At 46.0% G+C, this 17,791-nt stretch overlaps 1 protein-coding gene across 1 annotated transcript in view; it reads right to left on the bottom strand.

Moving 5' to 3' along the window:
- Positions 1–3,777: 3,777 nt before the first annotated feature.
- The window catches only part of MYOM2 (myomesin 2), a gene marked incomplete at both ends in the record, with an annotated part of 89,830 nt that continues 75,816 nt past the window's right edge, over positions 3,778–17,791 (bottom strand). The window contains 5 exon segments of the mRNA XM_081345699.1: positions 3,778–4,086; positions 5,038–5,093; positions 14,874–14,896; positions 15,013–15,049; positions 15,338–15,501. Coding sequence (XP_081201825.1) covers positions 3,778–4,086; positions 5,038–5,093; positions 14,874–14,896; positions 15,013–15,049; positions 15,338–15,501 — 589 coding nt within the window.

The raw sequence follows: 17,791 nt of genomic DNA, 5'->3' as shown, positions 1-17,791 counted from the left end.
GGTGAGGGGGATCAGGCCCCTGATCTCAGGCTGGTATATTTTAATGCCAGATCCATTGTGAACAAAGCTCCCCTCATCTGTGACTTGATCGAGGAGGAACACGTGGATCTGGCATGCATTACCGAAACCTGGTTGGGCTCAGAGGGAGGTGTCCCTCTGACTGAGCTTTGCCCTCCGGGTTTCTGCATGCTTCACCGGCCGTGGGCTCGGGTAGGGGCGGGGATGTGGCGGTGGTTATACAAGAGACCTTATGTCCGCGGGAAACTACTGTTGTACAGATGGGCGGGAGTGAGTCGCTCCTCCTGAGGTGCGGCCATGGGGCTCAGTTGGGCTTGTTGCTGACATACCTGGTGCCCAGCACTGTAGCAAGGGCCCTGCCTGAGCTTCTCGACACCCTTTCAGGGTTGGTGGTTGAGTTTCCCAAACTTATAGTTTTGGGGGACTTTAACCTTCCTTCCCTGGGGGGATCATCAGAATTAGCTCGGGAGTTCATGGCCTCCATGATGGCCATGGACTTGACCCAAATAATTCAGAGTCTGACTCATGAGGGGGAGGCACATTCTCAACCTAGTTTTTCTATCTGGACAGTGGTTTGATGATCTGGGAGGGGGCTCGCCAACTATTGTCCCCCTGTCATGGTCCGATCATCACCTCCTGTGGCTGGTCTTCCGTTTTGCCACCCCTCACTGCTGGGCTGCGGAACCGAATCTGACCGATTGTGGTTGAGAGCCGCTACGAGGACTTACCTCGTGGCGATGAGGACGGCGAAGTCTAACTAATTTGCTGCCCTCATCGCGTCCGCCGATAATCACCCGGCCGCCCTGTTTAGGGTGACTCGCTCCCTCCTTAATCGGGAGGTGAGGGAGGAGCCCTTGCAGACCATCTTGCAGACAAAATCGCTCAGATTCGGGCCGGTCTGGACACTGACTGGGCAGAGACTGATGGGGAGGAATCGAGCGGTCTTGAGAATGTCATTTGGAGTGAGTTTGATCCTGTTACCCCAGATGAGGTGGACAGGACCATGAGGAGACTGAGTTCCACCATGTGTTTATTGGACCTGTGCCCCTCCTGGCTGGTGTATTCAGCTCGAGAGGAGACATGAGGCTGGTTCCAGGCAGTAATAACTGCTTCTTTGAGAGAGGGTACCTTCCCTACCGCCTTGAAAGAGGTGGTGGTGAGGCCTCTTCTCAAGAAGCCTGCTCTGGACCCGGCTATTTTGAATAACTATCGTCCAGTCTCCAACCTTCGCTTTTTGGCAAAGGTTGTTGAGAGTGTGGTGGCGCATCAGCTCCCTTTGTTCCTGGAGGAAACTGATTATCTAGACCCATACCAATCGGGCTTTAGGCCCAGGTACAGCACAGAGATGGCATTGGTCACACTGGTGAATGATCTCTGGCGGGCTCGAGACAGGGGTTGTTCCTCTGTCCTAGTCCTATTAGACCTCTCAGCGGCTTTTGATACCATCGACGATGGTATCCTACTGCGGCATCTTAGAGGGTTGGGAGTGGGGGCACTGTTTTACAGTGGTTCTCCTCCTACCTCCTGTGCCGTTTGCAGTCGGTGTTGATGGGAGGGCAGAGATCCGCCCCGAGGCCTCTCGTTTGTGGAGTTTCTCAGGGGTTGGTTCTCTCTCCCCTCTTGTTCAACATCTATATGAAGCCACTGGGTGAGATCATTCGTGGTTTCGGGGTGGGGTATCATCAGTACGCTGATGATACCCAGCTTTTTCTTTCCACCCCAAACCAACCAACCCAGTGTTGCCCTCGACGTGATGTCCCGTTGCCTGGAGGTGGTCCGGGTTTGGATGGGGAAGAACAGGCTTCGACTCAATCCCGCCAAGACTGAGTGGCTGTGCATACCGGCATCTCGGGAGAACCAGTTTTGTCCATCATTAACTATGAGGGGTGAGGTGTTACCCCCTGTAGATAGGGCCCGCAACTTGGGTGTCCTCCTGGATTCACGGCTCAGTTTGGAAGACCACATAGGAGCCGTGACCAGGGGGGCTTTTGCCCAGGTTCACCTCATGCGCCAGTTGTGGCCCTAACTGGACCGAGATGCCCAACGCACAGTCACTCATGCGCTCGTGACCTCCCAGTTAGACTACTGCAATGCTCTCTACATGGGGCTGCCCTTGAGGACCACTCGGAGGCTTCAGCTGGTGCAGAATGCAGCCGCGCGAGTTGTGATGGGAGTCTCCCAATACTCCCGTGTAACACCTCTTCTCTGCGAGCTGCATTGGCTTCCAGTTGCCCTCTGGGTGAGATTCAAGGTGCTGGTGATGACCTATAAAGCCCTACATGGCATGGGTCCGGATTATCTTAGGGAGCACCTGCTGCCAGCATCAACTTCCCATCGTCCTGTGCGCTCCCATAGAGAGGGCCTCCTTAGGGTGCCGCCAGTTAGGGAGTGCCAGCAGGTGATCCCCAGAGGGAGGGCATTTTCTGTGGGCGCGCCTGCCCTTTGGAATGATTTACCTGTGGAACTCCGGACCGCCCCCAATCTGCGATCATTTCGCCGGGACCTGAAAACCTGCCTTTTTGATTTATCAGGCCTGGACTGAACGGGTTTTAGCTTTTTAATATTGTTTTAACTGTTGGGCTTTAATTAATTTAATTCATTTTAATTTTATATTATTTTTTTATATTGTCTTTTATATTCTGCCCTGTAAACTGCCCTGAGTCCTTCGGGAATAGGGCGGTATAGAAAACTAATAAAATAAAATAAATAAAATAAATGGTGCTTTACAGCCCTCTCTAGGTGGTTTATAGAGTCTGCATATTGTCCCTAACAATCTGGCTCCTCAGTTTACCTAACTCAGAAGGATGGAAGGCTGAGTCAACCTTGAGCTGGTAAGGATCAAACTGCTGGCAGTCGGCAGAATTAGCCTGCAATACTGCATCACCCTAGGCTGCTACCAAATACCAGTTCCTGGTTTCCAACTTCCACTATAAAAAGGGAAAATAATGTGGCTAAGTACAATGGAGCGACTCTAAGTAGCCATCATTTACTTGTTTTATTGTGAATCCATGATCTGCCTCCTGCCAGCTGTGAAACTGCAACAGACCATAATTAAACAGCCAAAGGAAGGAAACACAACTAAGTTAAGAGTCATTTGGTGCAGAGAGACAACCACAAGGTGACTTTTTTGGAGCTTTTTATTAGCACAAAGCAGGGGGGAGAAACAAACAACTGTGAAACTTATGATTTAAATGAGTCCGCAGTGATTGTAAAGTATGACTAAAGATTTGCTTGCACTACAAAATAGCAATGTCACAAAGGATAACTTAGAAGGTCATGTGTTCAGCTCCTCTGATTTATTTGCAGCTGCAGTCCTCGATTTGTTTACATTGCTACAGCGTTGTTGTTTTTTAGTTCAGCGGGGATTTGCAAAAGCCACGAGAGTCACAGCTCAGATTAAGAAGCGGCGCTCCTGATCTATAGCTAAGCAGTTCCCAATTTCCACTTGCAAGACAGAGAATTGCATTTCATGGATAGAAAGAACCATGATTGAAACAGAAGCTCCTGACAGCTGCCATGGTTATTGTCTTTTACTACTGGCAAGCCATAGGACACTCCTATTGGGAGTGATGTCATTGCCAACTGTGATGCCATTAATAAGAAAGAGACTAAGGTGCAGCCTTCAGAAAAACATAACTGTCTTCTAGACATCGCCAATTTTCTATTGCAGAGCTACTATACAAGCAAAACTACAGCTTCTCTCTAGCCTTTTGTTCATCAAGCACACTCGTTTCCCAAAATGTTTCTTCCCATTTATAATTATTCACCTGGCTTCGCAGGTATCGCCTTTACTCTATCACCTGAGAGAGGTTTAATGTCAGGTATCTCTTCCCCGTGCTTGTACACGCTGATGGTGACATCTACTATCTCTCCCCCATATTTGTTCTTGACACTGATGCTGTATTTTCCAGAGTCTTCTGATGACACCCCCTTAATTACCAAACTGGCAAGCTTCCCTTGTTCCAATTTAGCTATGTAATGATCACTCTGTTCGATTTCCCTGTCATTCTTAAACCAGATCACATCAGGATCAGGACTACCAAACACGGTGCAGGTCAGATTCAGGGTCTAAAAGAAAAAGAAGAAGAAAAAAATAAGCAGTGGTTTTAGACAATGAGAGGTTTAGGGAAAGGGAAGATTGTAGAACACTCCAGAATTTCAGACTGTATATAAGAGAATCCAAGAGAGGATGAGAAAAATTTCTTCCATTTATTTAACTTCATACCCAAGTCATTGTAAACTGGCCTCACTCTACCCTGGCACTGGCTAAAGACTTTGTTGTGGGGTTTTTTTTGTGTGTGTGTGGTTTGGTATGCTGCTTCCATGATGCCGTTCATTAAATCTCTTGTGTGTTTATTCACAATTTCTTCTTGTCTTAGCTGCAATACCAAAAACACTAAGCGTGTTCTTCAAAAATAAATTTGCATTAGATATACCTGCAAATTAGCATCTATTGTAGACTTATATGGGATGTATCTTTTACTGATTGATTGTATGCTATTGAGTTGATGTAAATTCTCACATAGATGGATTTTCTCCAATACATTCTGTCCCCAACCTGATTCTCTGGGTCGTCCAATGGGACACCCATTGGTACTACAACTGAGTTCATTCACCTTTGTAATCATCTTCTTCTCTTCCAAGAGGTGGGTCTTCACATATTTTTTCTGAGTATGATGATTTGAGCCTGGTCATTTGTGCATCAAGAAAAAACTCTAGGTAGATTTGTTTGCTGATTCATCTATCTATCTATCTGTCTGTCTGTCTGTCTGTCTGTCTGTCTGTCTGTCTGTCTATCTGTCTATCTGCCTTATCTATCTATCATTTATTTATTCTTGGTATTCTTGGGCATTTTCTCCAATATCAAATTTAAAAACATCTATACACTTTCTATCCTGCTTCTTCAAAGTTGAATGGGTTCATATTACTCAAATGTTCTCTCGAGGAAGCCCTTTTTGCTCTATACACAAAGGCTCCTATTCAAAACTATCCAAGCCAACCAAGTTGTTTTATCCATACCTTGTCTTCCATTATGGTCACAACATCTGGCAAACCACCAACCAGTTTACCACGATCTGTGAATATACAAATATAAAGTTACTATGCTCTGTCCAAGTCCTCTGGCTACTTCAGAGAAAATATAGCATAGCAAGTTCAAATAGCACCCAGTCCTTCTTATGCAGGAGCCTAGGTGCTCTGACGCCATGCTTTATGGGATCTATGGCAGCCACTCCAAAAGAATCTCCTATGACTCTGATGGACATGGGCAATTAAGAAATATGAAATAAAGAAAGAGAGAAAGAAGAAAGGGAAAGAAAGAAAGGGAAAGAAAGAAAGAAAGAAAGAAAGAAAGAAAGAAAGAAAGAAAGAAAGAAAGAAAGAAAGAAAGAAAGAAAGAAAGAAAGAAAGAAAGAGAAAGAAAGAAAGAGGGAGGGAGGAAGGAAGGAAGGAAGGAAGGAAGGAAGGAAGGAAGGAAGGAAGGAAGGAAGGAAGGAAGGAAGGAAGGAAGTCTGCAGAAACCAGAAGAACACCACAGCAGCCTTTGCTACCTCAAAACCTCACTCCAGATCAGGACTCTGTCCTACTCTAGCAGTGCTTTAAGCCCACAACAGCCCTCAAGAGAGTTGGATGTGGTTACCTTTGCCACCCATCTTTGAAAAGAGAATCTCAGTGCAAGAATGAAGCAGACATTCTTGAACATTTGTTTTTTAACCATAGTAGAGAGCCTAGTTTGCATCTATCGGTTTAGCAGGCTTTTTGTACAGATATTAGTGGGGGGGAAATATTGATTCATTCAGTAGTAGTAAAGAGTTGCTACAGAAAATCTGAAATGACTGGATATAGTCATGATTAGAAATGAAATGACCACAAGGTCATCAGGATGCTTCATCAAAATGGCAACAGACTGCATTAGCAAATGTCTAGGACTCAATGATGAAATAAGACATACTGCTGAAAGCCTGATGTTAGATGACAATACTAAACACATTAGAGTCACAGAAAGAGATCTGAAGTTAGATAGGAGCACTGAGAGGACCATGTTTGCCGGCAATCTGGACTTGTTTGGGGTAATTAGAATTTAAAAAAGAAGCAAAGGCATCCTGGAGGGTTATGATATATAGTTGGATGAAAACATAAACCCCAGATGTGGCAGCTGTGAAATGGCAAATTCTAAAATAGAACTGCAAACAAGCTTTTATATAAATCTATGATACAACTGAATTTGGAATATTGCACCCAGTTCTGAGCCTGTATAGCTAGAAATTGTACATAGAAGGGAAACAAGCATTATTTAGATTCCAGGGGCAGAAGCAACTGCTCGCAAGGAAAGTTTCAGCTTTTAGGGAAAAAAGGATGAATAAGTGGAACCTGATATAGCCATATAAAATGACACCTTTGAGGAAGCTGAATGAGGAAAGATTCGAGAGACATGAAGTCCTTCATCATAGCTAAACTAGAAAATTTGCTAACTCAAGATGCAATGATGGCTACTAACTTGGGTGGCTTTATGCCTCTTTGATTAATGTGGTTCTTTATTATCTCCATTATCAGAGGCACTTATGCCTCTCAATATCAATTGCTAGGAAATTGGGCAGCAGAGTTTAGTACCCCTGTCTCTTTCTTGGGAGCTTCCTATAAGCACTGGTCCAATGGATGTCTGCAGCAAATGGATGTTTCATCTAAATAGCAAAACATACAACCTCAGGACACAAGTACAAACAGGATGGAATTTGCACTTTGATATTGTGGCACACATTTTGCTTCTTCCCCACCTCTAACATCCATAACTGATCACCCATTGTGGATGTAGAAAGCTGATGTAGGCCTGAGGCCATGAGATCTTCCTAAATTCTTAACTGTGCTTGGGGCTGAGATGCCAAGTGCGTTACACAACTTATGAAGATAATCCTCTGATATTTCTGCACCATCTAAACTTCTTGGCACCTCGCTAACTCACAGACTGTTTTTGTGTCTCTAATAAAAAGTAAAGGTAACAGTTCCTTTATCCAGTCATGTCCAAGTTTAGGGGGGGGCAGTGTTCATCTCTGTTTCTTGGCCGAGTGAGACAGTGTTGTTTGAAGATGCTTCCATGGTCATGTGGCCAGCATGGCTATACACCAAGGCACACAGAATGCTGTTCCCTTCCCACCAAAGTGGTGCCTATAATCTACTCGCATTTGCCTGCTTTCGAATTGATAGGTTCGCAGGAACAGGGGCAAGTAGCTGGACTCGAACCCAGGATGCCAGTTTTCCAGCTGACAAGCTCAGCATCTTTAACCACTGAGCCACTGTGCCCCTTGTCTCTAATAGGCCTTACAGAAATTTACCTGTACCACTGTTAGTTCTTAAACACAAATTAAGATAGCTATTGAGCTTGAAGATTAACACTACTTATTCTCACCTGCTAACTCACTTCCTAGAATTATTCAAATATTTAATTTCTCTTTGCCAGGTTACTAATCATCCCCCAGCTTTTCTTCACTTCCATGCACATAGCAAAAAAGAAGATTTGTATTGTTCCCTGAAAGATATCACATATGCGGAGCCTAGAGAGCTGTTGGGAGATCCAGCCGGTCTGAATCTTACCGATTGCGGTTAAGAACCTTTATGAGGTCTTATCTCGCAGCGATGGAGGCAGCGAAGTCCAACTACTTTGCTGCCCTCATCGCGTCCGCAGATAATCGGCCGGCCACCCTGTTTAGGATGACTCGCTCCCTCCTTAATCAGGAGGTGAGGGAGGAGCCCTTGCAGGATCGTGCCGAGGAGTTTAGTCAACATCTGGCGGACAAAATCACTCAGATTCAGGCCGGTCTGGACTCCGACTGGGCGGAGTCTGATGGGGGGAGATGAGCGGTCTTGGGAATGTTATCTGGGAAGAATTCGACCCTGTGACTCCGGAAGAGGTGGACAGGATAATGGGGAGGCTGAGTTCCACCACGTGTTTATTGGACCTGTGCCCCTCCTGGCTGGTATATGCAGCTCAGGAGGGGACACAAGGCTGCTCCAGGCAGTAATAACTGCTTCTTTGAGGGAGGGTAGCTTCCCTGCTGCCTTGAAGGGGGTGGTGGTGAGGCCCCTCCTCAAGAAGCCTGCCCTGGACCCGGCTATTTTGAACAACTATTGTCCGGTCTCCAACCTTCGCTTTGTAGCAAAGGTTGTTGAGAGTGTGGTGGCACATCAGCTCCCTCTGTTCCTGGAGGAAGCAGATTATCTGGACCCCTACCAATCGGGTTTTAGGCCCGGGTACAGCATGGAGACGGCATTGGTCGCGCTGGTGAATGATCTCTGGCGGGCTCGGGACAGGGGTTGTTCCTCTGTCCTAGTCCTTTTAGACCTCTCAGCGGCTTTTGATACCATTGACCATGGTATCTTACTGCGGCGCCTCAGGGGGTTGGGAGTGGGTGGCACTGTTTTACAGTGGTTCTCCTCCTACCTCCTGGGTCGTTCGCAGTCAGTGTTGGCAGGGGGGCAGAGGTCGGCCTCAAGGCTTCTCATTTGTGGAGTCCCTCAGGGGTCTGTCCTCTCGCCCCTCCTGTTCAACATCTATATGAAGCCGCTGGGTGAGATCATTCGTGGTTTGGGGGTGGGGTATCATCAGTATGTTGATGATACCCAACTTTTTTATTTCCACCCCAAATCAACCAAGTGATGCCCTCGCCGTGATGTCCCGTTGCCTGGAGGCGGTGAGGGTCTGGATGGGGAGGAACAGGCTTTGTCTTAATCCTGACAAGACTGAGTGGCTGTGCATACCGGCATCTTGGGTTACCCAGTTTATTCCATCTTTAACTATGGGGGGTGAGGTGTTACCCCCTGTAGATAGGGCTCGCAACTTGGGTGTCCTCCTGGATTCACAGCTCAGTTTAGAAGATCATATAGGAGCTGTGACCAGGGGGGCTTTTGCCCAGGTTCGCCTGGTGCGTTAGTTGTGGCCCTATTTGGACCGAGATGCCCTACGTACAGTCACTCATGTGCTCATGACCTCTTGGATTTACTACTGCAATGCTCTCTACATGGGGCTGCCCTTGAGGACCACTCGGAGGCTCCAACTGGTGCAGAATGCGGCCGCGCGAGTGGTGATGGGGGTCTCCCGATACTCCCATATAACACCTCTGCTCAGTGAGCTGCATTGGCTTCCAGTTGCCCTTCGGGTGAGATTCAAGGTGCTGGTGATGACCTATAAAGCCCTAAATGGAATGGGTCCGGATTATTTACGGGAGCACCTTCTGCTGGTGTTAACTTCTCATCGTCCTGTGCGCTCCCACAGAGTGGGCCTCCTCAGGGTGCCATCAGCCAGGGAATGCCGACTGGCGGCCCCCAGGGGGAGAGAATTCTCTGTGGGTGCACCTGCCCTCTGGAACCAGCTCCCTGTTGAGCTCCGGATGTCTCCCGACCTTCGCTCCTTTTGCCACGACCTGAAAACTTGGTTATTTGAGCTTGCCGGCCTGGACTGAGGGATTGGAATTTTAAATTTTTAGAATGTGATTTATTTGTTGGGGCTAATTTAATTTAATTTATTTTTAACTTAGTATATTGTGTTTTAACTGCCCTGTACACCACCCCGAGTCCTTCAGGAGAAGGGCGGTATATAAATCCAATAAAATAAATAAAAATAAAATAAATATGCAATACACTGAGTTATGTAGGTCTCCCCAAAGGCATACCTACATATTCCCAAGCTGTGGATTTTATTCCAGGTAGGTGTATTCATTTGATTCCCCAAACATACCTAGCTTGTGCAGATAAACTTGACAGAAACCATTGAGGTGTCACAAGTGGAGTCTCAGGGAAGAAACAGATATATTTTTCCCACTTAAGAATAATACTAGGATAGCAAATGGAGAAAGGAACAGAGAGGACAGTCACAGTGTGCAGCTGACAGCCCTAGCTTCAAATTATGGTGAATTGTTTTCCAGACTGATTGCCTAAAGTGCTTTAGGAGCAGTGAAATATCATAGTGAAATATCATAGCAATATTCTAATTCTCAGTGCTCGTTGCTTTTATCTCAGTACACCCTGCTTTGGTGTAAAATGTGTTTGTGGGGGGGATGCAAGAGCACATCTTTAAATATCCATTTGGAAAGTGGGGTGAACTACCATTATAATTTTCTTTGGGGTCAAAAAAAAAGACTTAATATCATCCTACCATAATCCTTGCACCTATCTTTTTTGAAATCTTCTATAATTTTCCAGATTTATTGCCTTAGGGCAGCTCTTTTCTTTGGAACATTTTTCAAATAAATTGCCCTACCAGTAATACCCCTATGGAAAGGCAAACGACTGAAAAACATGCCCTCCCACAGATATAATCTATCCAGACGAATGTGAAGCTTGCCGTCCAAGATGAATGTGAAGCTTGCATCTATCCTTGTAAAACAAGGGCCCCCAACCCCAGAGCCATGGCCCGGAACTGGGCTGTGCAAATGGTGGACGAGCATGCGCGCAAGCAGTTTCACTTGCACAAATGGAGCTCCACTTGTGCAAGTGGAACGGTATGTACTCCCACACACCCCCTCTCCTCCCCTCTGCTGGTCCGCAAAGCCAGAACGGTTGGGGGACCACAGTTCTAAAATATTGTGAGCTTCTTAGCAAGGGCAACCTTGATACTGTATGCATTTGCATACACACAAATCCTTACCATGATCATTTTTATTTCAAAGGAGGGGATAGCAATAGCAGTAGCACTTAGACTTACGTACCACTTCACAGTGCTTTACAGCCCTCTCTAAGCGGTTTACTGAGTCAGCATATTTCCCCCAACAACCTGGGTCCTCATTTTATGGACCTTGGATGGATGGAAGGCTGAGTCAACCATGAGCAGGTGAGAATTGAACTGCTGTCAGTCGCACAATGAGCCTGCAATACTGCATTCTGACCACTGCGCCACCATTAGGGAATGCCCTAATGGAAAGAATTCTGTTGTGTACAAGTACATCAGCCTAATCATATGAAAATTATCAAGCTCAATCCTTGCAGTAGGGTCAACTTTGTCTACAAATTTCCAGTTCACCGAGAAACAAAAATTGCATCTGAAATTTCATTTCTTTTAACCAAAAGATGACGAACGTAAGAGCATTTTTGCACTTAATATTTGACATGCCTTATACCTCGTAAGTCATGTCTATTTCTATTCTCACTGTTTTTATTCCATTCCGTCAATGTGGAAAAAAAAATTCTAGTTATTTGTTGAAGTTCATTTACCAAACTAATGAATTCTTTATTATAGCCAATGGCTAGCAGTTCAAATAGCCTTCTGCAGTAAACATCCATACCATAACACAATAATAAGAGAAAGCAACATGAGATTGTATGAGACAACTGGATCTGTTGAGAGAAATTGCCTCTCAGTTTTGCTGACGTACTCTCATTATCTTCTGCTGACGGGGCACCAGCAGAACTGATAATCCATCACTCTCCCCAGTTGCAATCTTATAGTCTATCACTTCTATGTTTGTCTACACCTGTTTTATTGCATATATATTATTGCTTGGATGTTCTAGTTCTAAACTATTGGATAGCCCTCAGCAATAATAAAGAATTCATTCATCCATCCAATAATATCAAATTATTAACTAGATAAAAGAGGGGAAACAGATTTCTGGATCAAGATTTGTATTCATGTTTCTTGACCGAATGGGGAAGGGAATGTCCTGGTCAGTCTAAGGTGGGTCAAATTGTTTGCCAACTCACTAAACCAAAGAAGCAAATCTGGTTAGCTGTACACAACTCATATTTCTACCACAATCATTAAGCATTTTTGATGAGAATCATTCTTTGTATAAGACCACCTTATACAGGGTGAGCAGGCGGACCTGGCTTGCATCACGGAAACTTGGTTGGGCCCAGAGGGCGGCATTCCTCTGGTTGATCTTTGCCCACCAGGTTTCCGGGTGCTGCACCGGCCTCGGGCTCAGGGTAGGGGTGGGGGAGTGGCTGTTGTTATGAGGGAGACCTTGTGTCCACGGGAGGCCACCGTTCCCCAGATAGTCGGGTGTGAGTCTCTCTTTTTGAGATGCGGCCCTGGTGCGCAGTTGGGCTTGCTGCTGGTGTACCTTTCGCCTAGTCACGCAGCAGCAGCCCTGCCTGAGCTGCTCGATGTCCTCTCTGGGCTGGTGGTTGAGTTCCCGAAACTTATAGTTTTGGGGGACTTCAATCTACCATCGCTGGGAGGATCATCTGAGTTGGCTCGGGAGTTCATGGCTTCCATGACGGCCATGGACCTGACGCAAGTAATTTCGGGACCGACTCATGAGGGAGGCCACACCCTTGACCTAGTTTTCTTATCTGGACGGTGGTTAGATGATCTTGGTGGGGGCTCTCCAATTATTATGCCCCTGTCATGGACCGATCATCATCTCCTGCGGCTGGTCTTCCGTTTTGCCACCCCCCGCCGTGGGTGTTTGGAACCAATTAAATGGTACTGCCCCAGACGCTTAATGGATCCCCAGAGGTTCCAGGCGGCGCTGGGGTCCCCACCTGCCTCCCTTGCTCACAGCTCGGCAGATGCCTTAGTGGAAGCCTGGGAAAGGACGGCCACTGAGGCTCTTGACCGAGTTGTACCCCTGCGGCCCCTGACCCGGTGCAGATCCCATAGAGCTCCATGGTTCTCTGCGGAGCTCCGGGAGATGAAGCGTCGGAGACGGGGCCTAGAGAGCGGTTGGAGGTCCAGCCGATCCGAATCCGACCGATTGCGACAAAGAGCCTACATTAGGTCTTATCTCGCTGCGATAAGGGAGGCGAGGTCTAACCACTTCGCCACCCTTATCGCGTCCGCAGATAATCGCCCGGCCGCCCTGTTTAGGGTGACTCGCTCCCTCCTAAATCAGGAGGTGAGGGAGGATCCCTTGCAGGGTCGTGCCGAGGAGTTTAACCAACATCTGTCGGACAAAATCGCTCGGATTCGGACCGGTCTGGACTCTGACTGGGCAGAGTCTGACGATCAGGACACGGGCGGTCTTGTCGATATCACCTGGGAGGAGTTTGATTCTGTGACTCCGGAGGAAGTGGACAGGATCATGGGGAGGCTGAGCACCACCACATGTTTATTGGACCCGTGCCCTTCCTGGCTGGTCTATGCAGCCCGGGAGAGGACACGCAGCTGGTTCCAGGCAGTTATATCGGCTTCTCTGAGTGAGGGTAGCTTCCCCGCCGTCTTGAAGGAGGCGGTGGTGAGGCCTCTCCTCAAGAAGCCTGCCTTGGACCCAGCTGTATTGAACAACTTTCGTCCTGTCTCCAACCTTCGCTTTCTTGCGAAGGTTGTTGAGAGTGTGGTGGCGCATCAGCTCCCTCTGGTCCTGGATGAAGCGGATTATCTAGACCCGTACCAATCGGGTTTCAGGCCCGGGCACAGCACGGAGACGGCATTGGTCGCGCTGGTGAATGATCTCTGGAGGGCTCGGGACAGGGGATATTCCTCTGTTCTAGTCCTATTAGACCTCTCGGCGGCTTTCGATACCATCGACCATGGTATCTTGCTGCGGCGTCTCAGGGGGCTGGGAGTGGGAGGCACAGTCTTACAGTGGTTCTCCTCCTATCTCCAGGGACGTTCGCAGTCGGTGTTGGCAGGAGGGCAGAGGTCGACCGCGAGGTCTCTCATTTGTGGAGTTCCTCAGGGGTCGGTCCTCTCGCCTCTCCTGTTCAACATCTACATGAAACCGCTGGGTGAGATCATTCGTGGCTTTGGAGTTGGGTATCATCAGTACGCTGATGATACCTAACTTTTCCTTTCGACCCCAAACCACCCCAGTGATGCCCTCAACGTGATGTCCCGTTGCCTGGAGGCGGTTCGGGTCTGGATGGGGAGGAACAGACTTCAACTCAACCCCGACAAGACTGAGTGGCTTTGCATACCTTCATCCCGGGTTTATTCGGACATCCCACCTCTGGCTATGGGGGGTGAACTATTACCCCCCGTAGATAGGGCTCGCAACTTGGGAGTCCTCCTAGATTCACGGCTCACCTTGGAAGACCATATAGGAGCTGTGACTAGGGGGGCCTTCGCCCAGGTTCGCCTGGTGCGCCAGTTGCGGCCCTATCTTAGCCGGGATGATTTGTGCACGGTCACTCATGCGCTCGTGTCCTCTCGTCTGGACTACTGCAACGCTCTCTACATGGGGCTGCCCTTGAGGACCACCCGGAAGCTCCAACTGGTACAGAATGCAGCCGCGAGAGTTGTGTTGGGAGTCTCCCGATACTCCCACGTTACACCTCTGCTCCGTGAGCTGCATTGGTTGCCAGTTGTCTTCCGGGTGAGATTCAAGGTACTGGTAACGGTGTTCAAAGCCCTCCATGGCATGGGGCCGGAGTACCTTAGGGAACATCTGCTGCCGGCATCAAGCTCCCTGCGCCCTGTGCGTTCCCACAGAGAGGGCCTCCTCAGGGTGCCACCGATCAGAGAATGTCGATTGGTGGCCCCCAGGGGGAGATCCTTCTCTGTGGGCGCTCCGGAGCTGTGGAATCAGCTACCGGTAGAGCTCCGGATGGCGCCCGATCTTCGCTCCTTTCGTCGCGATCTCAAGACGTTTCTGTTTGTACAAGCCGGCCTAGCCTGATGGGGATTGGTGGGGTTTTTTATTTTTGGTGTCTTAATTTTATCTTGGGGTTTTAGAATTGTATTCCAATTGTTTTACTTGGGCAATTATTTAATCTCTTTTTAATGTTTGTATTCAGTATTTTATTCTGCCCTGTGAACCGCCCTGAGTCCTCAGGGAGAAGGGCAGTATATAAATATCATTAAATTAAATTAAATTAAATTTTCATAATACAATCAAAACTTTTCATTTTTATTAGAATGCTATCTCCTATTCTTCCATATTCATACTGGATATTCCTTTATATATTTACTTTCAAATACTCACTTTTCTCAGCAAAAGCAGCTGCCCTAAAGTGAGGAAAAAAGTAGAGAAAATTAACATCCCCGTACAATGATGCTGATGGCCCAAATAAAGTAATTGCAAAATTTGTGTCTAAAGCAAAAAAAAAAAGTTAAAATCTTACTTGAGCCGTTGGAATTCTTCATAGGCCTCATCGAAAGCTGCAGTGAAACATTTCAGCATGTTAGGAAGTTGACTTCATGAGTTGGCAGAAATGCTAGCATGTATTTCTTTCTGCACCCTCCCCCCGGCCCGGCCACAGCCTACAGTGTGATATAAAATCTAAAAACAGGAATCAAAGTCAGTCTTCATGAGACGTGGAATGAATAAAGATAATGCATGTTCCTTGAACATTCCAAGCACACAATTAGTGCTTATTAATAAACCAAAGAGAAAATAGGCAATTTCCACAATATGTTTGATGTTCAATGGGTGGTAAAAATTCCTACCTTGCCCAGATAGGTCGATTGTCCGCTTGTGGGCTTCTTTGCCATCAAACAGCTCAAAAGTATATTTCCCTTTATCTTTTTCAGTAGGCTCACATATCTGCATCCATGCAACTTCATCGCTACCACCGATTCTCATCTTTTCACTTGAAGAAACCTTAGCTTCCCTAGTTAAACAAAGAGGCCGCATTCAAGCAAACATGCACCATTTTGATATACCTGGATGTTACAAAACAGGAGAGGGGTTGTCAGATCTGCCACAACTGAAATCCCTAAATAGAAATGATAGTGGGCTCCACTTGTTGAGAAAGGCATAGTTTATTAGAGATCAAGTGTATTGCAGTATTGCAAAGCCAGAACTGAAAATGATGTGCCAAAATCCCTAGGTTCTACTTTTCCTTCCCTTAACTGTCTTCATTGCCCTGCCAGTATAACCAATCAGGTTCAGGCATTGATGTTTTCCTAATGGTCAGTCCAAGCGTAGTTTGCTATGCAGCCCCCTCCTTCTTTCAACTGGGTGACCTTGAGGCAGCATCTCGAGGAGATATAGCAGTTACTTTCATTTCCCAAAGCATTCTCTTCTTCATCCCCGCTCCCCACAGTTCATGGCAGTCTGTCACTGCATAACAGCAAAACACAAGCAAGCACAAGGTGGCAGCTGACAGGGATGTTCCTGTTTCTCTTAAAACTAGTTTCAAGCAGCCAGAAAGTCTCAAGCAAAAGTATAAATGCCACATGAATCCTAAAAGTGCATGTTTAAAAAAATGTCTGTGGGAAGCTGGTGTTCAAAAAAGTACCAATAAATTCCACCAATTATGTTCAAATCCTTTGTGTATCTTAAGCAAGCAAACATAGATATTATAGTTAAAGTTGTAAATGTAAGTTTGTTGCAAGAGAGTACTGAAGCTGCAGTTCAAGAAAAGTTTTCTACATTTTCATTATTGGAGGTATGTGAGCTATCTGACTATCAAGAAATCTAATAATTAAAAAAAGCTGATTTTTCTTCACATTGCAGCCTCAATACAATCTTGCAAAAGATTGGGAATTTGCAAACTTCAATCCGAAGGACTGTCTTTGAGCAAAAAGACTGTTGAAGCATTATATCCTCTGTACCTATAAAGAACAGGAAATTCTGAGATAATTTTTTAAAAAAAATCAGCAAGATTGTTTTTTTCAGAAAATAACATCTCCAGCTGGCCTTTCCTTTAAATTCTTTCCTCTTTCATTTCTATTTTATACTTATTTTTGCTCTGTTTGTATTTCAATGTAATAATCTACATGAAGCTTAAAAGCATTTCATTTTGTTTTTCTTTTGCTTTTTAAAGAAAAGCATTTCCCTCCTAGGGAGTTTTATATTACTTCTGCTGTTTATCATTTATAGTGGTTTCAGGATGTATCTTGCATTTTCTGAGAGAGAGAGGGGTGAGGGGGAAAAAGACAAGGAAGAGTAGCTGAATATTCTGAGGGGAAATTGGCACAATTAAAGAGATGCACAAAAGGAGAGCAAGCAAAAGCATGCAGTTGTATGACTGGTTAATCAAAATTTTGTGAGTCACACACAGGAAGAAAAGAGAGGCAAAGAAAAATGGCACGTTCAGCTCTGGATCAAAACATATCCTCAGTACAGTCTCCAATACCTGCAGACAGGGCTGGGAAAACACTTATTTGGAGCTTCATAGAACTACTAACAACTGTAGCAGATAATTATGAACTTTGTAGAACTGCAGCCACATTCAGAAATGAGGTGCTGGCTATGAAGAAGAATAGCTGAAGAATCAGAGACATTTCTTCAATCCTATGGGGCAGTCATGAAAAATTCAAAGGAAACCTGATATTTCATCTAAAGTTTTCAAGTTTAAAAAAGTCTCTGGGAATCATAGCATGCTTTACTTCTTTGTGCTTTTGTTAACTGATAACTTTAGGTACGATGACCTTCATATTGCTTTGCATATTTAATGCTGAGGTCTAAATTGCTCCCCGGTAGAGTGTGAGATTAAATCAGGAAAAGAACCAGCTCACATTCCACCTGTCCAGAACAGAACAATACAAATTGATGGGATTTGACCTAACAAGAAACTGATCTATGAAGGAATGGTTAAAGATGTAGTGATTAATGTGTTGTCCTAGAAACCAGGAGACTGTGAATTCTAGTCCCATCTCTGCCATGAAAGCCAGCTGGGTGCATCACAGGGTTGTTGTGGGGGAAAATAGGAGGAGGAAAGAGTATTAGGTGTGTTTATTGTCTTGAGTTATTCATAAAGTAATAAAGGTGGGGGTGGGAAAATCAATAAATAATAAGCATCAACTTCCTCAGCCAAACAGACCTACAGCTTGAAGCTCCATTAGATCTCCACTTTTCAGTGGGTGGATGATTGGCTGCTGTGAGTGGCCGCTGGCTTGAAGATTTGTCCCAGGCTTCCTGCTTTGCAAGGTCCTGAGGATGATTCAGGGATGACT

This window comes from Vipera berus (assembly GCF_964194415.1).
Source record: "Vipera berus genome assembly, chromosome: 1".
Classification (NCBI taxonomy): domain Eukaryota; kingdom Metazoa; phylum Chordata; class Lepidosauria; order Squamata; family Viperidae; genus Vipera; species Vipera berus.
Note: the sequence above shows the minus strand (reverse complement) of the source record. Positions and strands in the feature narration are given on the sequence as shown.